Raw genomic sequence first — 19064 nt, 5'->3', positions numbered from 1 at the left:
AGGCACTTAAATTAAAACTTAAAATGTTTAATTCTGGTGTATTTAAGAGCGGGATTATACAATGGGAGGGGAGGGGGTCACTTAATAAACAATGCTCTTTATTTCAGGGAAGTGGTGTTGGCGACATTAGACGATTACACGAGCAAGCCCAACACAGACGATATTAGTATTTTGCATTTTTCCTCTCCGTTTACTTCGCTTTTTCCGCTTGTAAAGGACGAAGTAAAGGGGAAACGACACTATTTGTAGACCCGAATATACCTTTAATACACGGTCACTGATGTTTGCCACGTCCCGGTTACATTATTTACAGCCACCTGTCCAAACTCGGTGGAGCCGGTACACCAGTTACGTGTAGCCCGCAAGTTTGGACCGAACCCCAACAGATAGAGACTCGGACATGAGGAAATTACTTCTCCGACTCGTTTTTATTCTGCCTAGAAGAGAAACCGAAGCGTTACCGTTACACCAGCATTAACGAACAACCACGGGACTCGTCCGTCTTGTTAGCACCGAGCTCCCGCTTCTCGAGAAACAAGGAACCGAGCGTTTGGTTCTTCCGAGAGGGAAAAAAAGCGAGAGTAACGCAGCCTGCTTATAAGAGAGTCCGGATTAAAGCGCGAACGCGCACCTGTCCGGATTAAAGCGCGAACGCGCACCCGTCCGGATTAAAGCGCCCCGGCCGCGCGAGCGAACGCGAGACGATGTTGTTGTTTCTCATTCATTCGCAGGCCCGGTTCGCGGCGCCGTTTCCTGCACACGCCGCTGCAAGGACGTCAGGAAATCTCAGATCGCATCACTAGCTAATCCCGGTCGCCTGCAACGGACACTCGGTTGATACCTGGGTTTTCTCTACCGTAAAAATCTGTCCGTTTTCACACGCGGTTTAATTGTGTGTAGTAATTTCACCGAGCATTGACCGTTCCGTCGGTGTCTCACCGTCTTCAGCTGAGCTTGTAGTTCTTTATCGGATGTCCAGTAGTCCCTCCTCCGTCACGGCGCACTAAATCACCCGCAAAGCACCTACAATCATTTCAGTGGAAATTATCACCTCCTATTCTTTATTCAACTAGTGAAAATTAAAAAAATTAAAAATAATTACATATGCATCTTCTGTATAACGCACAATAGCATACAGCCATGTAGAAATGACGTGAGGCTTCACGGGTCGACGACCTCCTCAACGTAAACGTGTGCGTTCATTATCACGTGAGAAATTCTGGGGAAAACGACTCATAATCTGACCTCACAACCGTTATAGACGCACGTGCCTCTGTCGCGCAACCTGTTGGAAAAGCGTGGCGGGACACCTGAGCAAAATGTTTAAACTCTTAAATGAGGAGCAACATAATCCCAAACGAAGCAATGTAAAGTTAATAAAAATACTGCATTGGCTATAGTTTTTGGCCATGGTTTTGCTGGTGATTTTGCACCGAGATAGCTGTATTGCTTCAGCAGGAAATGTTGCGCAATTTACTGAACCGGTTGGAGAGCATTGCTTGATGACTTCCAAACATGGACCGTTGTTGCCATGGGAGGCAAACCTGCACTACACCTTCAGTTCAGAAGAGCGTTTTATACGACGTGAAATAAAAGCCTGCCGAATCACTTTCATTCAAAGGTTCCTCTCTGAAATTATGGATGATTCGTCCTCATCTGAAACTGAAACAAACACGTCAAGCGACGACAGCACGTGTTCTGAGGAAACCGAGACGAGAAGAACTTTAAAAAGCATTGATGAGACGAAACCAAAAAGTGATATATCGGTCTTTCAACAGCTTGGCTGATGCTGAATTTTACTGTGAATTGTTGTAATTGTTTATGGAGAAAATACATTCAGTGTATAGTATAGTGGATTGAAACCCAAAGGCAGTAGCTCCGCTGTACTTACAGTTGTGTGGGAGCACCTTCCTTTCAAACAATGCTGACTGCTCTCGTGTTTTAGATCTGTCTAGGACAAGTTCTCCAGAAAACAAAGACACCGCATGTCTCCCTGAGAAACAGATCGGAGATGGAACTGGCAAAGAACACACTTCACGTAAAGTAAACTTTTTACATCACACTTTATCACACATCATATCTTTCCTCTTGTTTTGGACGTTTTATCTGGAGGTATATTGTACCTTCTGGAACTGATAGGTAAATGGACAAACGGTGAAAATCTGTGAATGCTGTGTGTGTTACCGGGCCAAGAGCCGCCTCATAACCTTTAAGTCAGATCACTCTCTGATGCAGCTGGCAGACATGGTCAACATACCCAGGATGGATGTAAGAGCAGAGGTGCAGGAGTGGAGCCCCAGCCCCGACCCCGACCCCAGGTCAAGTACAAAACACACAGTGCTCTGATTAGGCAGAAACTGGAGCAGACCAAGACTGAGATGAGAAGGACCTCAGAGCAGCACCTTCGTCAGCGCCCTGAAAGGTGAGTCGCCATGCCTACTCGATTGTAGCCATGGCATCAGTGTTTCTGCACGTTCTAGAACTGGGTTACTATGTAATGAATGTCACTTGACACACACAAGACCACGAAGCCATACTCTACCTGCATTCTTGCATTTAGGCTATATTGCAAAGCATATTGCATTAGTACGTAAGGAAAGTCATGCTCTCTCAGTAGTGGTCCGTCTCCTTGAACTTGGCTTGTAGCGCATGTATCGAGTGAGCAAATGTTACTTACATGATGGCTGAGAAAGGAGAGAAACACTGACAACTTCTCATACACTGCTTGAGAGCAGAGGCCCAAAATAGTGTGCAGTACATCTCCGGGTTCTTATCGCTTTGTACAACATAAGCAGGCAGCACTTGATCTCCAGATCCAAACAGACTGTGGATGCGTTTGTGCAGGAAGGCGTATCATCCCTTTGTGTGGAACAGCCTGAGTCCTTACAGAGACACGACGGAGATTGACTATCTGCTCGCCATGGTGAGAGCTTCAGTTCTGGGTTTGTCAAGAGTGAGAGATGATTTCTTCAGTCTCTTCCCTGAGGAGTGTCTTTCCTTTCCGTGTGCATAAACTGAAAGCCTCACACTTCTGGATATCAGAATGCTTAATTAGTGAAAAAAATAATGAGCCACAAACAATTAACAGGGATTCGTGTGGTTCTGGGCTTGGTAATATGAATGTGTAATCGGATGCGGACTCCACCAAACAAACATGCACTATAGTGTTGGTGCATCAGATTCGAAGCCCAAAAATTTGGTTGTCATAACAGCAGAGCACAGAAGCACGTCTCAATCACGAACCGAGTTACAATTGTATTGCTTTGTGCATGTTCAGCCAATGTGCAAACCACACCTATGGATGTGGTTCATCTCCGATGAATGTCAGATGTCATTGACTTAACTACTGCGCTCATCATCGTCTTGTCAACAGAGCAGCGTACATGTCATCCTTAAATGTGATTTCCCCCCCCAGCCTTCTGAGCATTAAGGAGAGGACATGGAAGCTCTTCGGGGAGAACACTGTGTCCATCTGTCATACTGACACCACATCATCTTTCTCCTTTCTTTGCGTAATAAATGGTGCACATTTCGCTCTTCTTAACATAATGTGCAAAGTAATGCCTTTACAGGTGTAGGGAGGTTTTTTTTTTTGCTTTTAATGACTTCATTTTATGGGGAACGGCCCACACAAATGTCTCTTCTCCTTCCCCCTGATATTACTCAGTTACATTACTGGTTTGGCACAAATTCAGACTGCTTTTGTAGAATTCCCATGGCAATGTGTTCTTTTAGTGAGCTTGTCTTGTTTGTTCAATAGCTCACCAGCTACAACTCTGATCAGAGAGCTTGTAACATCGAGATGACATCACACATACATAAATAAATGGAAAAAAAAAAGGAATGACCAGTATTGTCTTTGCATCATTTTAAACTTTTAATCGCATGAGATCATGTTGATAAAAAACAGAATTCATGAAACCGTACCTCTTAGATATGCATGTGTGCCATTGTGTGTGAAACCTCATTGAACTACTTTTAGACATTCAACACCAAGACTGATGAAAGAGAAATCTCTGGGCATCCGGATGGTTGCAGGAGACGTATAAAAAGCAGCTGACATGAAAGAGTCGAAGATTATCAAAGAGATTTAAGAGAATAAATTGGCAGACAGCTCATTGGAATGAGGGATTATGGGAGAAGAAAAGCATAAATGTTTAATGGTTGACTCTTTTTCCCTTGGAAGCCACTTGTTTGTCTGACGTTAGTTGTTTTTGGGCCAAGAGGCAAAAGAAAAAAAAAGAATTTTCTTAATTTTACGCTCACACTCACTCTTTAAGAATTTTGGCCGGGGATGTACAAGATTTAGAGCATGTGGCCACGGCCTGTTATAGATAAGCTTTCATCTATTCGAGTGGACTGGTGGAATTTTTAAACCCACGATAGAAATATTCTCTGTGTGTTTTCCCTTCCACTTACATAAGCCCAAAAGATTTTTTATAACCGATGTAAGGAAAGTATAGGGATTTGGAATTAGCTGGTAGTCATAATGAAAAAGGAAAAAAGCCATAAAAATCACTTGCTACAAGTTTGTACCTTCTTTCCCAAGTGATCTACCTTACTTTCTTTTGCCTCTGGCTTTCACCATTTTTTTTACTGAATAGCTTTCAGGGAGCTGATCCTGTAAACCTAGTGGATGGGTGGAAATCGCTGCTCCCTACGTCCTACAGGCGGTTAGGGTCGCATGCAGAATGTAGGGATTAAACGGACAAGTGGAAATTCGTGTTTTCCTGAGAAGGGTAGAGGCCCGTGGCTTATCTCCATCCCAGCAGGCCAGGGTTACAGGATCTTGCCGGATGTTAAATCCTTCTGGTCAAATTTTGTGTTATATCCACTGGTGTCTGTAATTCGTCTTAAATTTCAATTTGATCATTCATAAAGAAATAATACCTCGTGCTAAGATGATGTGAAACTAGCTCGGTTGAAATAGACTTAACTTATCCTTACTTATTTTATTTTTATTTTTTTTACACAGAACGTCTTTGACCTTAAAACCCGTCCATCTTAATTGTTAATAGTAATAAACTAAGAATGTGCGACTGCGAAAGGTACGAGTATGCCTTAAGTCAATTACAGGCAATTGATTGTATCTACGGTGTCTTCTTACATGGCTAAGTGAAGAGGCTCACAAGGCTTGCGTCATTGTTCAGTCTTTATTACCAAAAATACAATGGCAAAAGTCATAATTTTACAGTCTATGAAGAGGAAAATAAATAAATGAACGGAACACTAACTTTGAAATGTGGCCAAGAGGGCCGTGAGGATGCAAACGTGAGGGTCATCGCTGACAGGCGTTCCCTCCCGGCTTTGGCAGGCCGCGTTTGCTAACCACTCCCTTAGACAACAGGAAATGAGGAACTCGTGTTCTGATGTACTTTGGCTAGACAATCCTTTTTTTTTTGTTTTTTTTTTTTTTAGTGTTTTTACAAGTTGTTTTAAAAAATAGAAGTTCTTAAAAAAAGATTTCAAATTCTACAGTATATATACACAGCCAATGGTGTACAACGCCATACTATGGTACTTTAGAGAGCTTGCGATAGCCCATCTCGAGAGTCGAGGCATAGCTCACACAACTCAACCATATGTGGAGCAACAACTGACAAATATTTTAATACACTCTAAACATAACTGGAGACCAAGATGAGGCTTAAATATGAAAGGCACACAACAGGCTGATCTTTACGTGACTCTTGAATATTTATGAAGTCTCCGAGAAATAGGGCTTGCTTGTATGATTAAATAAATACTATAGTCTGAAAGTCCGGGGTACTCCTGACCTCTGAGGGAAAACACACCACTCATTGTTTTTCAGTGTGTTTACTGTTGCAGTCAGAATCGTAAAGCGGTCAGGCCCCTGCATACTTTTCAAATATGCCAAATGAAAAGGTGGGAACTCATGTAAATTCATCTGTTATGTTAAAAGCATAGATAAAAGCAGCCTAATGTTTACATACAAAAGTATCCACATAACATTCACACCCCCCCCCCCAAATCAAATCATCTCCTAATCTACATAAAATGTAAAATTTATATCCTGCAACCATTCCATTATTAACATCAACTACAAATTGCAAAATGCATTCAGAAAGAATACATTTAACCAAACTACTTGCATTTGACTGCACCTAGAGGAAACAGCTGGAGTGGGTACCTGGGGTGTAAAACATTTGATAAAAATGGAAAAGCAATTGGAAAGCACACAAAGGGTTCCAAATATCCCAGCTTAACACAAATGAGTGTGATTAAAGAGCACAGTGAGTGTAGTGAGGGAGAGTGATGTCGTGGTTCAGATGTGGACCATGACACCATCTTCCCGACGTGGTTCAAACCAGTCTGAGACAATAGCAATCTGTTAATGAGATATGCCTGGCTAGAAAGTGAAAGATTTTCTTTTCTTTGTACATTGTGCCGCACAGATGCAGTCCCAATACCCACATCTAAAATGAAACGGGTTTCATTTCATTCTCATAATTCTGCATTTCTGAATGCTGATATGTAAGTGATAAGAGCATACAAGTCATCGGGTGAATATTCTATACGTGGATTTACAAATCTAGGACTGAGTTAAGAGTTAAGGTCAAGGGAGTTTGGGGAAAACTTTAATCGGAGGTAGCAACCAGAGTCTCTCAGAGCTCTACAACGATGGTGCATTCAAGCGTTACCGTTGTTTCTTGTCATCACTTGTTCTAAAATGTAAACAACTAGAGTTTAACTAGAAAGTGAAGGAATAATGTCAAGTTCCTGAATTTGGACAGATTTGCTCGTAACAACGGTGCATTCATTGAAATTGAATTCCATTAAAGATGTTAAAAGACAACTTTACTGTAACACTAGGGAATAATTTTACCTCCTCATTCAGTCCTATTAGCAATGCAACATCCCTGTCTCTTGCAGTGCAACCTTTTATTCTCTCTAAATGCCCTAGACAGTAGTAAGTATCTAAGAGCAGTTGGGTTGCATTAGGATCAGGTTTCTCTCCCAATTATAGATCCTGTGTCTACACCACTTCCATTCAACATTCCATTAAAGCAGAAGTTCTGAACTTCTGAATGGGGTCCTGAATTTTTATGAATCATTTTTTTTCTACAATTACATCCTTTCAGACACTGCGGTGTCTGATGGACACAGTCTATAGTTCTGTTGCTAAGCATCTGGTCTGTCCTATGCCAAACTTCTGAACTCGCACAGTTCTTAAGGCGGATAAATGTTAACGGATTTACATCACCACTGAAACTAACATTTTTCTTCCTTCCTAATAAGTAGCAGAAATCATGTGTGTATTTGTCTTGTTACAACCGAGTGAGAGCTGCAGGAATCATATACTGATGTGCTTTTCTGCGTTCTGACTGTATTGATCAATGGGAGTGAATGGATTGGCTACGCAAGCATGACAGCAGTCCAGCAGAGACCAGCCAAGGCAGGTCTGTCCCACATAGACCAGCCAAGGCAGGTCTGTCCCACATAGACCAGCCTAGGCAGGTCTGTCCCACATAGACCAGCCTAGGCAGGTCTGTCCCACATAGACCAGCCTAGGCAGGTCTGTCCCACATAGACCAGCCTAGGCAGGTCTGTCCCACATAGACCAGCCTAGGCAGGTCTGTCCCACATAGACCAGCCTAGGCAGGTCTGCCACAGAACAGGTTTGCCACAGGACAATTTCAGGACATTGCGACCATACATACACCGTCTATGATTCCAAAACAAATGCCTTGTGGTCGGTCCTGCTGTTGAACTCGTTTGCTTGTAATGAAGCGCAGCATTTGATTTCTGCTGGACTTCTGCTGGTCTGTCACACCTCTGTGACCTTTAGGGCCCTCCCCCAACCTTTAGGGTCCCCCACCCCATTCGATCACTGGTCCTGCGACCATTAGAAAGTTTTATTACATGACCTGTGCTTTTCGACAGGAGCAGCCACTAGACGGCCCCATTGGCTTAGCTGTAGATTTAAGATACATTCCCGGAATGACCGTCTTTCAGACCCAGCGGCGCTGAAGAGGTCCAATAGCACCAAACAAAGGACGGCTCTGAAACAAACAGCCTCCTCTGTGTGGACAACAACGAAAAGGGACATGCAAAAAATAGATAAATTAGCATGATAAATATAAACACGACACAAACAAGAAGGCGAGGACCCAATCTGCCTTCCCCTTTCAAACCATACAACGGAGAGACAACTTCTACCTAGTAAGGTAAACACATATAAACAATATACTGATAAATAATATTACAGTGAACTACAGAAGCTGCCTTGTGTATAATTAACTCTTACCATATTATGAATTTAAATGTAATGAGGTATGAAACTGCTTTCAGCAATACCAAAATACATATTACACTACAAGATTAAAATGCTTCCTCAGCAGAAATTTTCAATTCAGTCCGACAACCTTTCAGATAAACTTTTCAGTCTTCCTGAATTAAAAGTTTATGCCAGCAAATAAAAACCAAATTGCTGGACCGTGAAATCGATACTGAGAGAAAAGAGTAAAGGAAAAGCAGAGAACGAGAGAGAGAGAAACATTATCAAAGTCTTTCTGAAGCTGTGCATCACCTGTTGAAACAAATCCTGTGGAATATCAAAGTGTGTGTGTTCGTGGGTGTGTGTGTGTGTGTGTGTGTGGGTACACAAAGGCAAAAAAAATAAAAATAAAAGGAAAATAAACTTGTGCAAAAGTTACTGGCTTTTAACTTTGAGAGGTGTGTTTGTGTGTGTGTTTGTGTGTGTGTGTATACACACTCCACGTCTCACAGTACAGCGGTTGCCTCGGCTACGTGGCTCCCCTGCTGTTCCTTGCTCAGTATGATGCTGATGATGTCACCCTCGTGCTCCTTCATGTGCTCCATCAGCTGATCTTTGCTGGTGGACTCGAAGCCGCAGATACAGCAGCAGAACAGCAGCACGCAGTACTCCAGGCCCGCCCGCGCCGCCTGCCCCGGACCCGGCTTACGCGTCACCTGCTGCTCCCCCCTGCCGGAGGTCCAGACGGGGCCGTCCCCGGGGCCGGAGGTCCGACCTCCCGGGACCGGATGGGGCGACACCTTCTCCTTGTTCTCCAGGACCAGGCAGGGACGCTCCCCCACAGGCTCCGCCCCTGGTTTGGGAGAACTGCCACGCGGCAGGGAGGAGGCGGAGGAGGCAAACGTGAGCGCTGACAGAACAGAGGGTCAGGGTGAAGGTTGAACACACATTCAAATGGGGAGTAGCGACACGTGCCAAGTTAGCAACAGCGCAACAGAGGTTTGAACTGCGCCCAGACGCACGACACATCTGTAAACGTTTGTGTAAACTGTTTTTGTAATTATGATGTCACAAAGGACTACGATTTATTGTGTGCCAAAGGGGAAGTTGTGTGTTTGTTTTGATTGATCATTAATCATTTATCACGTGATCCAGCAATCTTCGTTCTGGTCAAACTAATGCAGGTCAATCTTCCAACGTCAGCTTGAGATTCACCCGCTGCATTTCCAACATGACGCAACGATGATTACAATGGCAACGTTCAGGAACGTAACGTTTTTTTGTCCGTGTAATATAGTCCTTGCTCAGACATTCTGACAATGTGACAAATGACTCGCTGCGTTACAACTACATCAGTAAACTGCACCAGATGACCAGAGGAGGGCGCTAACACGGCTGTGGTGTGGGTACTCACCGGCTGCTCTGGGAGATGGCCTCGTTGATGGCCTTGTTCACCTGCTCGTAGTTGTAGTTCTGATCCCCGGCGTGCTTCCACATGTGGGACTTGAGGGACGGCGGGTGGCTGCACACGTAGCCACACAGGGAGCACCTGATTGGCCCACGGAAAAGTAAGAGGTGAGCACTCGCACTGCTGCTGCGCACTCGCTGCCCCCTGCTGGCCGCCCCTGGCCTCTGCGGGTGCCCACCTGTACTGCTCCAGCAGCTGGACGGCCTGGTGCTCCTGAGGGTGCCTCTTCATGTGGCTCTTCAGGCTGTTCATGTTGGTGGTGGCGAAGTCGCAACTGCAGCACCTGGTGCGGAGGACGGCACACGCGTGAGACGAGGCACGTGCGCCGGGCCGGAGGGCCCGCGTGCGCCCCGAGCTTGTTTGCTGGCATTCGGATTTGTGAGGCTGATCGTGATGGCGTTTGTAAGAGGGCATGGGGGCAGGGCTCCATGAGCGGGTGGAGATCGAGGGGTGGGTTGGGCACACACGCGGCCGACACACACCACAGCCCAGTTCAGAGGTGTGGTAGACTGCTGAAGGGCTATCAGATGTAGGTGTGGGCTGACTGAGCAAAAATGTTGAAAAGCCTCCATACATATAGCATTTAGAACCCACATAAGGGAGAATTACTTCCAGTGTGAATCTGAGTGTGTATTTATGCGTGTCCCTATGTGTGTCTAAGAGAACACCCACGCCCAAAACGTGCTTCTTTGTATTTAAAAAGATGCTGCTTGTGGTGGACACTCACTGAAAAAGCATAGTGGTAGTCTCACATTAAACTTGGGCTTTACTGCCCTCCTGTGGTTGGCGACTACTATGACATCTAACCTCAGGTTTGCCGTTTCAACCCATGCAAGAAGTATTTTATTCTGCTATGTAAAGGTGATCATAATTTCATCACCTTTCAGTATCACAGACACCGAAACACAATCTATTAGGTGTAGAAATACATTAAATAAACATACACTGTGTATTTAAAGAGGAGCGTACATACCTGTAGGGCTTGTCAGAATTGTGAATCCTACGATGGTTTCGTACACCAACATAGGTGGAGCTGGTGTAGTCACACACATCACATTTGAACACCTTCTGGTCACCAGCCAAGTCTGAACGACAGCACAATCACGCACACACACACACGTGAACACTGATGTATTTAGAAACATTCTCAGAAACGGCAACAAACAGAACATTCACCATTTCACACTAATTTTGTCGTGTTGTATGTTTTTTTTTTTTTTTAAGTGTTCCCGATCTTTAGACCGAATCCTAAAAAGCTCCTAAAGACTTCATGGTCGTGATGGCTGTGTGCAGTGCCACCTTGTGACAGGCTCCTGCACTGCGGTGGCGTGTGTTCTCACCTTCATCCAGCACCTTGTCGCCCTCCTCGGGGCTGGGCGTGCTCTCAGCGCTGGGTGACGGGCCTGCCGGGCTGTCGCCGGCCTCGTGGGCGTCTCTCTCGTGACTCCTCAGCTGGCTCTGTGAAGGCGGCGTCAACAAAGCCGTCACGGGCAGGAGTTTTGTTAATGGTTGGTCACGATCGGGAGCTTTATTAATAAACGTGTGGTGTAAAGGGGTGCTGGCTCCTGCACGGGAACACCCCCTGAAGCTCATTTGAATTGCAAATGCATGCAAATGTGAATGTAAATTCACCTGAATGCTGTGCAGGGTAGAGCAGCTCTCAGCACGTGTCATTAAACCGACACTCCCCTATAAACGCCCCAATAAAACAAACTTCTCGTAATGGTCGGCGGCTAAAACTTTACGGCTAAAACGCGGAACTAAAGGTTCTCGCCGTAATTGAACGGTCCGAGAGTCGTGAACTTTTCCCTGAATAGACGAGAAGGCTCGGTTTTACTCGCGTTCAAGTCGAAGGCGTGCGGAGGGGGCGCGAGCGTCTCACCTTGTAGTGGAAGGTCTCGCTGCAGCGTCTGCACTGGTACGTGCGGGTCTTGCAGTGGTGGATCATGTGGTTCTCCAGGTCCTTGCTGCTGCAGGCGATGTGCTGGCAGATCGGGCACTGGTACGGCCGCCTCTGCCTGTGCACCCGCAGGTGCTGCTTGATGTAGCCCTTGTTAGCGCTGCTGTACAGGCACAGGCGACAGCGGAAGGGCCGCTCGCTCCCGGCGATGTATTCCACGAGCCCGCCCTCTGTGGAGGCGGGGTCGCCGGCCCCGCCCACCGCCACCGGCCCCGCCCAGCCGTTGCCGCCGCCCCCTCCTGCGTGCTGGCTCTGAGCGTTGTCTTGCAGCTCCTTCAGGATGTCCTCGTCGGAGGCGTCCTGGTCGGACCTCTCGCGTAGCCGCTCGATGACGGTGAGCAGGGACATGCTGATGCCCGCTTTGGAAGGGCCCTCGGTCAGGGCGTCGTCTCTGGAGCCCTGCGGGACGTCCATGCTGAGGTTAAGGAGGGCAGCCGGCCCTGGGACTCCCTTTGGGGGAGCGGTGGTGGTGGTTGCTGGGAGTTCCAACACCCTTTGGCCCGTGTCGGGTATCTGCAGGCTCAGCCCCGCCGTGCCCCTGATGACGGCCTCGCTCAGCTCCGTGCCCCTCATGGGCATGGCCACCAGGGCCTCCGCTGCCAAGGAATGCAGCCGCAAGCTCTCGGAGTGAGTCCTCCGTCGGGCGGGAGGCATGTTCTCGTCTGGGGGCGGAGTAGACGCGCCCTCCTCCGCTCCCGCCTCCTCATCGCCACTCCAGCCAATCACAACCTCCTGCTCCCCATAGTAGGCAGGGCGGGGCTGGCTTTGGGGACGCACCTCCTCGGGAGCTAGCAGGGTCTTGTCCCCGGCCACCTCCGGGCTGAGGAGGAGGGGCTGGCTGGCCACGGGCGGCTCGGCGGAAGGAAGCCTCTCCACGATGACGTTGACGTGGCCGGCACCGTTGCCACAGCGGCTGATGATCTTCTGTGCGGAGGACAGAAGGCTGTCCGAGCTGGCCGACCCGCTCTCCGTCTCCAGCTCCAGCTCCAGCTCCACCTGCGCCTCCGGGGTCACCGGGACCTCTACCGCGGCCTCCTCCGGTGCTGAAGCATCTCTACCAGAGGGGGCATCTCCGGAGGCAGCGCTCTCCATCTCCCCCCCTCCTTCCTCGGCCAACTCGTCGTCACACCTCATCCCTGCTGTCGCGCAAAGCTGGACAGAGGGGGCGCTGTGGAGACCGTGAGCGCGATCCCCTACGGGCGCCAGGACCACGATGGCCTCGCCCTCTTTAACGGTGGCTAAGGGAGGTCCGGTGGAGGCGGGGGCATGAACTGGGTGCTCCTCACCCCTGGCGACCTCATCCTCGAACACGGGGTAGGAGCAGTCCACCAGGCCCGCGTGCTTCCAGGCGTGCGTTTTCAGGTTCCGCTGCTGCCCACACTCGTAGCTGCAGATCAGGCAGCGGTAGCGGCCGTGCTGGTAGCTGTACCACTTCCTCCCCGAGGGGGGCGCCAGCTCATCCGGCTCGGCCTCCGCCTTCGCCGCGGGGCGGCCCGTCCTGGCGTGACTCCTCTCGCCCTCCTCCAGGTGGAGCCTGACGTGCGCCTCCAGCTCCTCCTGGTGGCTGGAGGTGAAACGGCACTCCGAGCACATGAGGATGAGGTCGCTGTGCTGCTCGTCGTGCTGCCTGAGGTGCTCCTTGAGCGCGCTCAGCGTGGGCGACAGGAAAGGACACAGGCTGCACTGGTAGCAGGTGACCGGCCGGCTGCTGCCACTAGAGGGCGCCGGCCCCGCACCAGAACCCTGGCCGTCCTCCTCCTGCTCTCTGGGCCTCTTACCTGGGGAAGCTCCTCCACCGCCCTCTCTGCAGTCAGCGGTCGTCACCGAGGAACAGGGCACGAAGGGCCTCTTCCTCCCGGGGATGCCGCACCTCCTCGGCCTCTTCTCCACTATCTTGCTGAGCTTCTCGATCACCTGAATGAGCGAGTCGGCCGCCGGCTTGCGCTGTTGCCTCTGCTGGTCCTCACCATCGGGCGAGTGTGGTCCAGGGATGAAGACAGCCTCCTGCTGGACCCTGGGATGAGGGCACAGGACCGCAACCCCACTGCTGTCCTCCATACCTGAGCACATCAGAGCCACCACGAGTGAAAACAATTCAAGAGAGAAATCTAAACAAATCAGTTAGAAAATCAAACCGTTTTGCAATAAGGACACCCTGCTCCTCACAATAACTAAAGATAGTAATTCACAAACCTTGAAATATTCATTCATTACAGTGTAGAAAGTCAGCTGTTCACCTTTTTAACATGATATAATGTATTTGACACTGGATTCCTCTCCTCATGTCAGAAGTTGGGCCGAAAATAAACACAGTGCCATTATAGGCACGTCTGAATGTATCACGTCTTGATAATCATAAATGATTGTGTGACTCACATGGCGTTTCTGCCTAGACAAAAGCTCGCAGCTCTGGTGTGTGTGCATAACCTTGAGGTTTCCACCGTTATCACTAAACTCCTCCTTAGACTATCGGAGCCGTTATCTGCAGGGCGATTAGAGGTCGATGTGTACTCGAGGAAAAGATCTGAGTTTACACTTTCCCTCTCTGACCACACTTACTTCACTCACTTCACTTCTGCTTTTTATGCATGTCACTTCCTCACAACAAACACGCGTGGCGTCGACACGAGGAGATCAACTCAGTGGCCCGTTATAGAGCGATATAATGTTTTATCCTGCTCAGGTTCGAGCGGTTTTGGTCTCATTATACGGTAATGAAGTAGGTCGGCCCATACAGGCCTGGCTACCTCCAGAGCTGGTTAATGGTTTTAGAGCCTGTAATGGAGGCACGCCGTAGGTCTGCTGGTCAAAATGGGCCATACTAAAAATAAAACTTCCACCCCGAGCACAGCAGCACCGACCAGGCGGGGGAGGAGACGTTTAATACCCATTTAACGAGTGACTGGTACCAAAATGTGACATTTTTGAAGCGAGAAGTATACAAATAGTCGCTGACGGTCAGAAAGTTGGGTCGAGTTTTTGAGCACACGGTGTCCGCGATAGTCGAGGAGGCGCAGCGTGAGAAAAGGGGTTGGACATTTCTCACCACAGCACCCTGCAGAAAAGACACGTTAATCCGGCCGTGTATTGTAATAAATAACCCGGAGTCATGCGACTTTTATATACAAGTTAGAATAACTTACTGATGCGGCAACTCTACACGGTCTTTGGCCCCAGCACTGATTCGTAGGTTTATTCTTGGGCAGTAAAAAAAAAAGTGATCTCACTTTTTCTCACACTGTGCTCAAAATGGCGAGAATGGAGCGTCGATCACGTGACTTCGAGACAAGCTGGTCAGGTGACTTCAAAAGAATTCTTTTTTTGAATGTGAAGTCAGCTACAAAAATAGCGTTACGTTTACACAGCAGTTAGCTAGACTTTATTTCAAAGTAATAGTCTGAATGCTAGTAATAGCCTAGCCCAATGGCTAAATGGCATATACTCGTTCCCCGAATTCACATATTTAAAAAATAAAAAAACGAGGCAGGGCTAGAATGATTATTGTTCACCATCTTGGTTCAATACGTTTAGCAGTACAGGTAGTTTGAAAAACGTTCAGTTCATTCAGTTTCTTGCCATCTACCCAGTACAGCATTTCCCTTCCTGAAAAAAAAACAACATATCAACATTATGATCACTAATATAATCAAAATTTTTACACTTACATGAGAAATAATATAACACTTAAGTAGAACAAACATTTTATTTAAATTACACAAAAAGAGAAAAGTAGATCACTATTTGTACAAAAGCACTTTTGTAAATTGCTCTGGACAAGAGCATCTGTTAAATGTCAAAATGTCAAGTAAATTGTTATTGTTAGTAAATCATTATTATTTGTGTGTGTGTGTGTGTGTGTGTGTGTGTGTGTGTGTGTGTGTGTGTGTGTGTGTGTGTGTGTGTGTGTGTGTGTGTGTCTTTTAGTCTCGTCTGCTACAATGAACGCCTTGTGGGAAAATGGTTAATGGCACTTAAAATGTAGTCAGAGATATGAGGAAGAGCTGGCTGTGTTTGTAAGTGTGAGGAAAGAAAACTATGTGCTGTGTGGAATCATTAAGGGTAGGCAGTACAGTGTCTGTAGAGGGAGATCCTACTGGAAATATGCTGTTGGGTTTATGTGTTTGCTGTTGAAAGTAGACCAGAAATGCATCACTAGAAAGTGTCTGTAATCACGGGTGCACTGACACAAGTGCAAAACATTTATCACATTTAGCTATACTATCTGCAGTTGCAGGTTCATCAACTCTGGTACTCTAGTTTCTGAGAGTCACTTTTTGATTATAGAAAGAAGGTTTTGTCAAGTGTTTGTTTTTTTCTTCATTGTTCTTTGGTGAAGGTACAAGACTATTTGTTTTACCAAGAACACTATTCAAAGAATGAATAAGAATAAATAAACAATAAACATTAATGTTTCTTTTCTATTAGAGTAAATGTACATTTTTAAATGTACATTTGTAATAGTCGTTATTTTATTTTACAGAGTAAACCTGACTATTGTCAAATTTCTTTAGAACACTGCACGCAGAAACGGCCCCTGAAATAACACCACAAAGAACTGCAGAGCACTCCAAATCTCAAGGATGTAAATGTAATAGTTTAAGAGGTCTGTTGAGGTGCTTTGTTTATGCTGGTTTGGTGTTTAGGGTGTATTCACAACAATTTTAGCTATGGATGCTATGTACATGTACACGTGCAGGCAAGAAACGTGTATTGCTGTGTTTGTGATTGCATACATGCTCTCATGCTGAGCTCCTGAGGAAACATCTGTCTTCCTCTGAGATGTAGACATGAACTAGATTTAGCCATGGTTCTGTCTGAATCACTTAAGTACAAAGGCTTACCTACCATTCGTCATTGTTTTTGTACCGGGTGCTAAGCATAGGCTGTGTGTACGCTTTCTGTGAGGCGTTGCTCATGGCGAATGCTCCCTTCGCGGTTTGTTAACCTATGCGTGACCAGACATCGGCCTTCCCACTGTGTAATGTCAGGTGCACCTCATCATGTCGCAAACATAGAGATCAGAGCCCTATCTGTGAGCTGCAGTGCGGTCCCTGGAGACTGCTGTATGTGATTAGGCTCCTGTCAAAAACCCCATGCACTAGAAGAGAAATATGAATGAAATTATTTCAGTGTGTGATTTGTGCAATTTGGGCACTAGAAATAGAGAGAGAGAAAGAGAGAGAGAGAGAGAGAGAGAGAGAGAGAGAGAGAGAGAGAGAGAGAGAGAAGGAGGGAGCAAAAAGAGTGAGTGCTGGAATTTCTGCGCTGACCCAATGAGGTCCGGTGTCCAGGTCGCTACAGCTGTTGTGCTGTTGCTCACTGTCAGTGTGGACCAAGCGGAGGAGGAGGGGGGCGGGGTCAGGAGGGGGGAGAGAGGGCGCTAACATCCCTAATGCAGCCTCTGGATTTATTGTTTTAATTAAGCACTTCGGCAGTTCATCATAAACTGTTTATAGATGTGGCACAGGGCTGTGGTATATACGAGGGGGGGGGGGGGGGGCAACACCTTGTTTTCTTTGGGCAGCATTTCAGGTTTCTGTTCCCCACAGTTAGCTGTCGAGGTCCTGTCATAGTCTTTCATATCTTTGATACATTAAGAATATTTTGGCATGAATCACAGATGTCTTATTTCACTGCCACAGGTTAGATGTGGCAGGCTGCAGCCCTCACCAGCGTATTCCCCCATCCACAATTTTTAAAATGACTCCAGGCTCTGGCGTTTATTTGTTTGCCTCTGTATATTTGCTCCGTGCCACGTGTGGCGTGGACGCTGATGGAAACCCAAAGGTGACAGTTGGCGTTTTCTGGACGAGCCCGGCATGTTCCGTCCTGTCTCTGCTCCTGGCAACGTTCCCCTCCTCTGCTCCTCTCCTCTCTTCTGATCTTGCTCCTGGCATGGTCCACAGTGACCATGATGGAATGAAACAGCATGATGTATGATTTAATGCCTCAAAATGACGAGGAGTGGGAGGCAGGGGGGCGGCTTTAGACATTAGATGTGATGCAGCTTATCTCACCCAACCTACACTAAATAAATACACCACGTTTTTAATGTGCATTATTTATTTCGACCGGGCTGCAAGGGTTTTGCTATTAGGGCTTTTCCCCTTTGTTGGAGTGGTGTGAGCTAATGTAATGCCCCCCACCCCCCAAAGCGGTGTTTGGTCAAGCTGCATATCTGTCTTCTTCCGAGTGATTTTATTAACTCTAATATCCGCACTTCCTATTACAGTAGCAGCCTTTCCTTCAACGGCACACCGGCTTGCTGCTCTAATTCAGAGTGACACGAGATATACTTTCACTCACATTACCACAGTGGCCCCGAGCAAGGCAGCCCGCTCCTTTGAAAATGTTGGAATTAGGTTATTTCTATTGAAGTATTAAAGTAATACTTCAGTTTAAGTTATTATTTTAGGATTTTTTTTTCTTCATTGTTTTCTGTCATCGCCCAGGCTGAGGGAGTGACAAGGTGAGAAGTGAGTGTTTGGTTTGCCATTCAGAGATAAAGTCAGTCAAGAGATATCAGAGATAGAAGACATTATTTTTATTTGATTTTGATGCCTTATTCATCTCCAGCAAATTGCATAGTGGCTGTAATTCTCTTTACATTAGCAATAAAGTAAAAATATGAGAGAAAAAAACAGCCTTTATGAAACAGATTATGTGCGGATTAAGTAAATCAATATTTAAGACCTAATGTAATTTCTTATTTTTACCTCTACCTCTTGTTTTTGAATGTCATCTTGCCCTTGGAATTGAGCTACAAAGGCATATTGGTTGAACTGACTGTATGTATTTGACATATTCCCCTACAAAACGCAACAACCCTTCAAGAACCCAATACATCATCAGTCGTCATAGTCCTTGGCTTTTACATAAACAGACTCGACAAGTTTTTGCTAGCCGCTTCCATTATGCTGTCCTCATCTGTGGAGATCTCTCTCTTGTGTGCTATAGGCATATTTTTGCAATTGTCTGCAGTTGTATAATAGAATAAAATACAAGGAAGAAAATCAAAAGAACACCACTTCATTATCAGACTACTAGCAGGGTTCTGGAAGCAACCCTGCCAGCCTGAATCATTATTATAGTAGTGGTAAAATTCAGCAACCGCACTGTTGGACTTCAGTAATATTTTGGGTATTATAAACCTCCAAAGGGGTGGAATGCCACATAAAAATATGTGAAAATGCAGGACTGTCATGCACAAATCAGTAATAATTTGTGCATGTAACTAGTGCTAACCAGTTACCAAGTTATTGGAATAGCATGCCAGACATACTAATGTGTTTTTAATGCTCATTATGAAGAAAAAAGCCATACATTATTATATAATTATATAATAGAATATATTATATTATTATTTATAATGCTGCTGCATCGTCTTGCTGGTGATT

The 19064-nt window shown here is 46.4% G+C and overlaps 3 protein-coding genes across 11 annotated transcripts in view; 1 reads left to right on the top strand and 2 right to left on the bottom strand.

Annotated features, from left to right (window-relative positions):
- dpy19l3 (dpy-19 like C-mannosyltransferase 3) overlaps nt 1-1244 on the bottom strand; it is a 28364-nt gene extending 27120 nt beyond the window's left edge. For 2 of the 8 annotated variants that reach the window (XM_076998296.1, XM_076998306.1), the window contains exons 1-2: nt 1103-1244; nt 940-1023 (exon numbers count right to left, since the gene is read on the bottom strand). The gene's annotated coding sequence lies outside the window, so the exon portion shown is untranslated. Of the gene's footprint in view, nt 1-461; nt 597-841; nt 1078-1102 lie in introns of those variants that run through there. The other 6 variants (XM_076998255.1, XM_076998240.1, XM_076998264.1 and 3 more) reach the window with 6 other exon arrangements.
- On the top strand, nt 1098-3833 carry LOC143509504 (uncharacterized). The gene is made up of 5 exons (XM_076998322.1): nt 1098-1755; nt 1946-2038; nt 2236-2422; nt 2845-2923; nt 3416-3833. The coding sequence occupies exons 1-5, from the start codon at nt 1410-1412 to the stop codon at nt 3428-3430; spliced, it is 720 nt and encodes a 239-aa protein (XP_076854437.1). The 5' UTR covers nt 1098-1409; the 3' UTR covers nt 3431-3833.
- A 1306-nt stretch (nt 3834-5139) lies between these two features.
- On the bottom strand, nt 5140-14946 carry znf507 (zinc finger protein 507). Of its 2 annotated transcripts, XM_076998228.1 has the most exons (8): nt 14811-14946; nt 11590-13727; nt 11048-11165; nt 10681-10792; nt 9886-9990; nt 9654-9788; nt 9008-9106; nt 5140-8977 (listed from the first exon to the last, which is right to left on the bottom strand). In XM_076998228.1, the coding sequence occupies exons 2-8, from the start codon at nt 13723-13725 to the stop codon at nt 8746-8748; spliced, it is 2937 nt and encodes a 978-aa protein (XP_076854343.1). In that variant the 5' UTR covers nt 13726-13727; nt 14811-14946; the 3' UTR covers nt 5140-8745. The 2 variants fall into 2 exon arrangements, with proteins under 2 accessions (XP_076854343.1, XP_076854333.1); XM_076998218.1 differs by having other exon boundaries at nt 5140-9106.
- Between the last annotated feature and the right edge of the window lie 4118 nt (nt 14947-19064).

The sequence above is a fragment of the Brachyhypopomus gauderio genome, chromosome 1 (assembly GCF_052324685.1).
Source record: "Brachyhypopomus gauderio isolate BG-103 chromosome 1, BGAUD_0.2, whole genome shotgun sequence".
NCBI lineage: Eukaryota > Metazoa > Chordata > Actinopteri > Gymnotiformes > Hypopomidae > Brachyhypopomus > Brachyhypopomus gauderio.
The sequence above is the reverse complement of the archived record's forward strand: the minus strand, read 5'-3'. Positions and strand labels throughout refer to the sequence as shown.

Excerpts from the sequence above, each read along its gene's own strand:
- LOC143509504 (XM_076998322.1), top strand. The coding sequence starts at position 1,410 with ATGGTTTTGCTGGTGATTTTGCACCGAGATAGCTGTATTGCTTCAGCA. Across the intron at positions 2,039-2,235 it reads TGGCAAAGAACACACTTCAC|CTGGCAGACATGGTCAACAT; the intron begins GTAAAGTAAACT and ends TCTCTGATGCAG. Across the intron at positions 2,423-2,844 it reads CTTCGTCAGCGCCCTGAAAG|GAAGGCGTATCATCCCTTTG; the intron begins GTGAGTCGCCAT and ends GCGTTTGTGCAG.
- znf507 (XM_076998218.1), bottom strand. The coding sequence starts at position 13,725 with ATGGAGGACAGCAGTGGGGTTGCGGTCCTGTGCCCTCATCCCAGGGTC. Across the intron at positions 10,793-11,047 it reads CGACAAGGTGCTGGATGAAG|ACTTGGCTGGTGACCAGAAG; the intron begins GTGAGAACACAC and ends GCTGTCGTTCAG. Across the intron at positions 9,991-10,680 it reads AATTCTGACAAGCCCTACAG|GTGCTGCAGTTGCGACTTCG; the intron begins GTATGTACGCTC and ends CCTCCGCACCAG.